This window comes from Postia placenta, assembly GCF_002117355.1.
Source record: "Postia placenta MAD-698-R-SB12 unplaced genomic scaffold POSPLAscaffold_4, whole genome shotgun sequence".
NCBI lineage: Eukaryota > Fungi > Basidiomycota > Agaricomycetes > Polyporales > Adustoporiaceae > Rhodonia > Rhodonia placenta.
The window spans coordinates 2309872-2318838 of record NW_020169835.1 but is presented as its reverse complement, the minus strand read 5'-3'; the positions used below and the strand labels follow the sequence as shown (position 1 = coordinate 2318838).

Genomic DNA, 8967 nt, shown 5'->3' with positions numbered 1-8967 from the left:
ACTCCCTCTCACAATCCCCGGTGACTTCGACCGCGACGAAGAAGACGAGATAGACCAAGAACTCCAGGACGACTTCGACGAAGAACCGATCCCTTCGACCGCCGAAGAACGCACTTCGTCCCCAGAGCTTCTAGGCCTCACTACTTCCGACTACGACTTTTCGACTCCTGATCTTTTCGAACGATCCAGTTCTTCACCCAAACCCGAGTATCCCATCCCATCTACTTCAAATCTCGTACTTCCGACTCCGTCGTCTTTTCGCGTCCACGCTCAGCCGCCCATCGCATCCGCTTCGCGACTTTCAGTCATACCTACATCCGACCTGGCACCTCCGCCACCATTAGCACCTTCGAACGCTACTTCGAACTCCAACCTCGCACCGCCCGCTCCTGCGATTCCTTCGACTACTACCACGTCCTCTTCAAGCCCAACCCCTACTACCACTACAAACATGAGTCAGAACACGACCGCACCGTTGATGCCCCCGCGCGGTCATTCGACGGCACCAACCTTCGACCCGTCGGAAGTCCGTTCGCTTCGGCGTTACTTCCAGGACCTCGGGGCATTGTTCACCCGGTGTCAGATTACCGACGAAGCAGCCAAGAAACAGTGGGCCGTTCGGTACCCTTCGATCGACGTCGCCGACTTATGGGAAACCATCGAGTCCTTCATCGACGTAGCCAAGAGCTACAACGACTGGAAAGCCGACGTACGAGCACTCTATCCTGGCGCCGACGATACAAGAAAGTGGTCGCTGGCAGACATGGATCAGCTCATCGGAGAACGCGCTCGTATCGGGATTCACAACGCGGCAGACCTAGGCTGCTATTACCGTGACTTCATAGCCATTACGAAACATCTCATCGCACAGAACCGACTCTCCACTATCGAACAAAGTCGCGCATTTCTTCGAGGATTCCAGCCAGCGTTGCTCACACGGCTCGAGACCCGACTGCATCTCAAGCATCCTGATCACTACGCCGACGACCCGTACACCATGGCAGAGATTCACGCGGCGGCTACGTTCATCTTACACGGTACATCGAGCACACCTACGACAGCGGCGAACCAAGCTACCGCTTCGACGTCGAACACTTCGACAACGGTGCCCCCCGGGATGATCAAGACCGAAGACATCTCGATGATCATCGAAAGCCTGTCGAGGACGATCGCGACACTCATCCAGCCGACGACACACGCTACGCACAACCATGCCCCCGCACCGAGACAACAAGCTGCCGTCCACATCCACGAGAACAGCGGAGTTGAACAGACGTGCCACTACTGTGGCAATCGTGGCTGCAGGGTAGGCACCTGCGAGTTCGCGGAGATCGACATCCGGGACGGCAAGTGCAAGCGTAACACCGAAGGCAAGATCGTCCTTCCGAACGGAAGCTTCTGCCCCCGCACTATCCCTGGTCTCACGATACGAGATCGAATTTACGAGTGGCATAGAAGAAATCCCGCAGCACCAGCCGCTCCGACGATGCTCTTCAAGATCGACGATCGCTCGACTATGCAGACCTTCACGCTCAACACCAGCAGCAGGATCGAGGCGCTCGAGCGAGAACTCCTTCAGCTTCGGAAGCGCAGGGAGGTCTTTGACGGCGTCGAGATTCTACAGCAGAAGAAGCCTACGACGCCAGCCGTCCCGAAGAGCGCGGAAGCCTCAGGATCTGGTACATCGAGAGGGGTGGCGGCACCCTCGAGCACTTCGACAAGCACGGCCCCGCCTCCGACGATACCAGCAGCAGCACCCGCGTCGTCTTCTTCCCCACCTACGCAATCCACGTCTCATCCTATTACTACGTCCGCTCCCCCAGCACCACCAGTACACCCCTTTGCAAACGCTCGCGACGCAACATACGCCCCACCGAACGTTCGAAATTTCGCAACCCCGCCGAAGCCCTCGAACGACAAGGGCAAGGAGCCAGCGTACAAGACCATCGTCCCTGTTATCCAGCCGAAGCTCGCCGAGGAGATCTTCCAGCGTTCGATGAAGTCGCCGTTTGTCACGCTGACCCCAGAAGAGTTGCTGTCAATCGCGCCCGACGTTCGAAACAAGTACCGCGACGCCGTCACCCCTAAGCGAGTCTTGACGGAACCCGTCGCGTCGGCCCACATCGTAGAAATCGGCGCCGACGAGGTCACGGCCGTCAACCAGCTCTCGTGTTCAGGTGCAATGTTGGAACCCGGTGCTACAATCGTCCCCGACCCATATGAAACCTATCTGAAGCACATCCCTCACGGCGAGCACCCCGCAGAATTCACCGTCGCCCGCGATTCGAACGCGATTCGTTCGATCATCGCGTTGGTCGACAACAAAGAACAGATCGAATGCATCGTCGATCCCGGTTCGCAGATCGTCGCCATGTCGGAAGAGGTCTGTCTGGGCCTCAACCTCCTCTTCGATCCTACTATTCAGCTGAACATGCAATCGGCGAACGGCGAGGTGGACCGATCGTTGGGACTCATTCGAAACGTTCCCTTCCGCATCGGTGAGATCGTATTGTACCTCCAGGCTCACGTCATTCGAAACGCAGCATACGACATTCTCCTCGGCCGACCCTTCGACGTGCTCACGCAGAGCGTCGTCAAGAACTTTGCCGACGAGAACCAGACCATTACGATCCTCTGTCCGAACACCGGCGAAACCGTCACGATTCCGACGTACGCGCGAGGAAGATTGCGAAGCCGGCAGCATCCTCTCGGGTGTCGCAAATCGCATTTTCTCGCTTCGAGGAATTGATTCCCCATGATCAAGGAGAAGCCGCGCTAGTCATCGACTACGATGGGGTAAACCCGAGTATTTCCTTCGTCTCTCCTATTGATTCCTCGATTCCGAACGCTGTCTCGTCACTGTACCTCTCCGCATGCACCTCCGTTTCTTCATATTTGCAGTCTCTTTACACTTCGGACAGTACAGCTTCTAATGCCGCTCCGTCGAACGCTTCGACGTGGGCTTCGACTCTTCTATTTTCAGCTCCGTTTGCTTCGACTCCCCCAGCTCCCCCTCCGACGAAGTCCATCTCGCAGCTTTCCAACTCGATTCTTCCCTTTCCTTTGACGACATCGACTTCTACCCCCTCAACGCACAAGATCCTCGCCGCGACGAAGAAAAAGTACAAGCCTGTCGCTCTCAAAACTCGACCCGTCCTTGGTGCCGTCCCCGAACAATTTCGTATACTTCGAGACATCAAGGGCGACCCTCTCTCCATCATGCCCAAGCTTTCGACCGACCCCCCGCCGTTCAAACCTACCGGTCGGTACACCCTCGAACGCTTCGAAATGACCGAAAAGCTTCACGACGGCGACTTCCTACTTCCCGAAGAACGTCGAGTCCTACACCACTTCATGTGCCTGCACAATGAAGCCTTCGCCTGGACCGACGACGAGCGCGGATGCTTCAAGCCCGAGTACTTCCCCCCCATCGACTTCCCCGTCGTTCCTCACACGCCCTGGGTGCAGAAGAATATCCCCATCCCGCCCGGGATCTACAACGAGGTCTGTGCGGTGATCAAGCGAAAGATCGCCGCCGGAGTCTACGAGCCATCAAACTCATTGTATCGATCGCGGTGGTTCTGTGTCGTCAAGAAGGACGGCAAATCTCTTCGACTCGTCCATTCCCTCGAACCCCTCAATGCAGTCACGATCCAACATTCCGGTGTACCGCCGACACCTGAATATCTCGCAGAACAATTCGGAGGAAGACCATGCGGCGGCATGCTCGACCTCTATGTCGGCTACGACGAACGACTCATCGCCGAGTCTTCGAGAGATCTAACGACGTTCCAGACACCCTACGGAGCCATGCGCCTGGTCACACTCCCGATGGGTTGGACGAACTTGGTCCCGATCTTCCACGACGACGTCACCTACATCCTGCAGCCCGAGATTCCGCATGTTACGGTACCCTACATCGATGACGTTCCCGTCAAGGGTCCCGAATCCGACTACGACGACGAGCGACTCCCTTCGAACCCCGGCATTCGACGCTTCGTATGGGGGCATTTCGAGAACATGAATCGCATAGTCACTCGAATGCGCTACGCCGGAGGTACCTTCTCTGGAGTCAAAAGTATCCTCATTGCTTGAGAAATCATGGTGGTAGGACATCGCTGCACTCCTCAAGGACGCCTCCCCGACGACTCTCGCGTCGCAGCAATACGCAACTGGGGTCCCTGCGCTACTCTATCCGATGTTCGAGCGTTTCTCGGAACCATCAGCGTCGTTCGAATCTTCATCCGTAATTTCGCTCACCGCGCCGACGCACTCGTACACCTCACAAGGAAGGGCGTCGAGTTCGAGTTCGGTCCGGAGCAGATCACAGCGCAGGAAGACCTCAAGGACGCGCTACTCTCATCCCCCGCACTCCGAGCCATCCATTATGATTCCCCCTCTCCCGTCATTCTCACAGTCGACACGTCGTTCATCGCCGTCGGATATCACCTCTGCCAGTGCGACGAAGCCAATACGCGAGTCCGTTACTACAGCAGGTTCGGCTCGATTACGCTCAACGATCGCGAACAAAGGTTTTCGCAGCCAAAGCTCGAGATCTACGGCCTGTTTCGCGCACTACGATCCCTTCGACTCTACCTGATCGGCGTCCGTAACCTCATCGTCGAAGTCGATGCTCGGTACATCAAGGGTATGCTGAAGAATCCGGACATAGCCCCAAGCACGAGTATCAACCGGTGGATCGTCTCGATTCTCACATTCCATTTCACGCTCATCCACGTCCCCAGTACAATGCACGGCCCCGACGGTCTCTCTCGACGCACAGCTCAGCCTGGTGATGTCATCGAAGACGAGGTCGACGAAGAGTTCGACGATTGGATCGACCAGATGCATTCTTTCGTTCACCAGATTCAGCCCCTCCCACCGGTCCCTTTGCTTGCCGTCTTCACCAATGGCAGAGCCGAGGACGGATCAGATTTCAATAGGGAGGAGGATAGCTACGAGCTAGTGCCTCGATCGGAGCAAGCGCAACTCGCAGACGCAAAGCTCGACGACGTGCTCGAATTTCATCGAACGTTAGCAAAGCCCGACGGCATCTCCGAAAGCGTTTACGAAGGGTTCATCAAGTACTGCATGCAATTCTTCCTCGACAATGACACCCTCTGGCGCAAGGACAGTCACGGAGCACACAAGCAAGTCGTCAAGCCCGGCGATCGCCTTCGAATACTTCGAGAATGCCACGACCGCACCGCGCATCGAGGAATCTACGCAACCCGAGCCTTCGTCAATGAGCGATTCTGGTGGCCGTTCCACTACGCCGACATTGCTTGGTTCGTTCGATCGTGCCATATCTGCCAGTCTCGACAAGTGCGTCAAGTCCTCATTCCTCCAACCGTCGCAGTACCAGCCCCCATCTTCGCGAAAATTCACATCGACACAATGCACATGCCGGCCTCGGGCGGATACAAGTACTTGGTCCAAGGTAGATGCTCGCTCACGACTTACCCCGAGTTTCGAATGCTTCGAAAAGAGACAGCAAAGGCCCTTGCCGACTGGATCTTCGAAGACATCCTCTGTCGATGGGGCGCGCTCAGCGAGATCGTCACTGACAACGGTACGGCGTTCATCAAGGCGGCCGATTACCTTTCGAAGAAGTACCACATCAACCATATTCGAATCAGTGGGTACAATTCGAGGGCGAACGGTCTCGTCGAACGTCCGCACTTCAGCACGCGACAAGCCTTGTTTAAGACAGCCGACGGAGATGAGAAGAAGTGGTCCCAAGCTGCATATTTTGTATTTTGGTCCGAGCGCATCACGACTCGACGACGCATGGGCTGCTCACCCTACTTCGCTGTCACGGGCACCCATCCGCTCATTCCTCTCGACATCGTCGAAGCTACGTACCTGCAACCACCACCGACTTCGGTCCTTTCGACGACCGATCTCATCGCCCGTAGGGCCATTGCGCTCCAGAAACGCGTCGAGCAAGTCACCGAACTCCACTCGAAGGTCTACGAAGCACGTCGGACTGCAGCAATTCGCTTCGAGAAAGAGCACGAGCACTCGATCCAGGATTTCGACTTCAAGCGCGGAGCCCTCGTACTCATACGCAACACGAAGATCGAGAAGTCCCTCAACCGCAAGATGCGCCCGCGATACCTAGGCCCCCTCATCGTTGTCTCGCGCAACAAGGGCGGCGCGTACATCGTATGCGAACTCGACGGTACAGTCCTCGACCGACCCATCGCAGCCTTCCGCGTCATTCCGTATTTCGCGCGCAAATCCATTCCAATCCCCGAAGATCTCGAAGATGTCTCGACCGAGCGTCTTCGAGAACTCGAACTATCAAATTCGCTAGGCGACGACGACGATGATGAAGTCGCAGAAGCCGAAGAACGCGACGAATAGAGGTTCTTCCCTTTTGTTACTCTTACACCACGATACGTACTTTCGTCTCTCCATTCCTGCTCTCACGTTACGCGATATGTTTGATTTTCTCCTACGTTCCAGACCATCCTTTGTACAAATACCTTCGATTCAACTCGATAGCCGCGACATCGTTCGACGTTCTACGAACGCTTCGATTCGACCGTTGCGCGGAGGCTCACCTTAGACGAGTCCTCCTAGGCTGTGATGACAAACTGAGCCTATATTTTCATTAACTCCATTTTCCTTGCTACGAACATTTCTATTTTTCCTTCTATGCCCTTCGATCATATTACGACTTGCTTCGAACACACTTATTTTCATTTCCTTTTCTTAGTTCCCGCTAGGTTTTGTCTAGGCCAAGGGCCACCTTTTCGATTCGACCATCTACGCAATACTCTACAACATAAGGACAACTACGATACAAAACGACCCGCACCATCGCCTACTCATCGTCGACAGCCCCGCGCACGAAACCGATCCCTCCCTTCGCAAGCACGGCCTTCTCCATCTTCTGGAGGTCGAGGTCCATGTCGTGGAGGAGCGCTCGATGACGCGCGATGTGAGCGCGCTCCTCGCGGATGACGCGGATAATCCCCCGAGATTCGTCGTCGAGGTCAAGCGCATCGAGGTCGTCCTGCTCGAGCCCAAGGCGGCTGGCCCCATCGAGAGGCCGTCGTAGAAGGGGTCGCGGAGGCTCGTCGACTCGGCGCTTCTTCGAACCACTCGCGTCTGCGACCGAAGGCCCAGGAGAGGCCGGCCGAACTACGAAGTCGTCAGCAAAGTTCAGGACAACCAGAAGAAACAACTTACTGCGTTTTTTGGTGGTTGATCCCCCGCCGCGCGTCTTCTTTGTCTTGCCTAGGACAGACACCTTGTCGAAATAGCAGCCCTGTTGGAACTGCGCGCACCTCTCGCAGGTCGTAGCGTTCTCGGCCCACACGCACTCCACAGGGGCCGAGCGGTAACCGGCGCAACGATCGCACTATCAAAGAATTAGCTTCGAACCGACTTGACGGAGCATCGAACATACCTTTTGTCCGGCCTGCCGCTTCTCAATCGCCGCGGCGGCCATGTCGACCTCCGTCATCGCGAACGGGCGTTCGACGGTCCGAGGAGTCTTCTACGAAAGAAAGATTAGTAATCGAAGGACGGTAGAAGAAAAACACTTACGATCGAAGGGTCGTCCGACAACTCGGCGACCTCCTCGTCGACTATCGCGCGCCCTTTCCCCTTGTCGAGAAGACCTTCGGCGGCCGCGATCCGCGCCAACTCCTCATCGGCGGCCTCTTGCGCACGGCGTTCATCTTCGAGGCGCCGTTCCTCTTCGTCCTTCCGACGCCGTTCATCTTCGAGGCGACGTTCCTCGGCGGCCTTCGCACGCTTCGCGGCCTCTTCGACGCGTCGTGCTTCCTCCTCGGCGAGGCGCTTCTGTTCTTCGAGGCGTCGTTCGACCTCGGCGTCGATGGCGGTCGCAAGCTCGGGCCAGTCTCCGCGCGACCACTCGACCCACGACTCTGGCGCCCGCTCGGCGAGTTGTTTGACGGCGGCGGCGACGCGCAGCTCCGTCTCCTCGTCACGGATGGCGCCCAAGGCCTTGCGATAGGCGAGCTGTTCGAAAACAAACGGTTAGTCGGGTTATGCAGATTACAAGCAACTTACGACGAGAGGCGACAAGTCTTGAGCCCACTCTTCGACCACATCGAGCGTGGCGTCGGCGGTCGGCGGAGCTTCGAGGACCATGAGCAGCGAAGCGAGGCGGCGGTTGACGAGCGAAGGCGTAGAGGCAGGGGTGGCGGAGCGAGCAGACATCGTGGAAGCAGTGAGTATGCGAGAGAGGGCGACGAGAGAGCGACGAAGGAACGATGGGATGGGGAAAATGAGGCTAAGTCTACCCTGCTTATAACCCCCTTTCCGACCAGCGTTTAGCGCCGGCCACGTGGCGTTCGAAACCGAAGCGGGTTGTCACTCCGCTTCGATCCATTCACGACCATCGCGCTTCTCGCATCACGTGGAGGACCGAGGGCGGTCCAAATTTCAATAGGAAGGAGATGATAGGCGCCGAGCCCCGCTGGGCCCCGATACACCTCTTTTCGGCACTCGCATCCCGCCCGGCACTTCGACCCAGTCTCCCAACAGGTCGATTTCGCCTTCGACGCTCTTCGACACCTTCGACGGTGCGCGACGCTTACTCGAAGCTCGGCACGGTCTTCCCAAGGCCTCGTGCGTAGATCTCGGAACATCTTCCGCATTCGGCGAACAATAGGGCCACTCGACGCCGCTCGGCCAAGCGCGCGCTTCGCTCCAAGCCACACCGAAGTAGCCGGTCTTTCCCGATTAGGTATCGAACCTCGCGGCATGCCTTCACGACGGCTACCGGTCCGAAGTGGCCATATGTTACTCTTCATCTCCGCGTTCGGCATGACGTCACTCTACCGATGGACTTGGTATGTGCCTCTCGGTGAGGCAGGTTCTTGAGGAACAATGCAAAGCCCCTTGTACTCGTATGCCACTCTCGAATAGTCGTAGCGTCCTGTGTAGTATAAAATCTGTCGTACTTCTCTCTAAAAATACAAGATC

General features: G+C 56.8%; 2 protein-coding genes across 2 annotated transcripts; one reads left to right on the top strand and one right to left on the bottom strand.

The window, feature by feature from the left end:
• Positions 1-10: 10 nt before the first annotated feature.
• Positions 11-2759, top strand: POSPLADRAFT_1137947 (hypothetical protein; the record flags this gene model as incomplete). The annotated part of the gene is made up of 2 exons (XM_024484851.1): positions 11-2670; positions 2702-2759. Coding segments are annotated over 2 exons (2718 nt in total), but the record flags the coding sequence as incomplete, so codon positions are not given.
• A 4073-nt stretch (positions 2760-6832) lies between these two features.
• On the bottom strand, positions 6833-8810 carry POSPLADRAFT_1138437 (hypothetical protein; the record flags this gene model as incomplete). Its single annotated transcript, XM_024484909.1, has 6 exons — positions 6833-7152; positions 7201-7372; positions 7421-7510; positions 7561-7779; positions 7843-7998; positions 8580-8810. The coding sequence occupies 6 exons, from the start codon at positions 8808-8810 to the stop codon at positions 6833-6835; spliced, it is 1188 nt and encodes a 395-aa protein (XP_024341318.1).
• Positions 8811-8967: the final 157 nt, after the last annotated feature.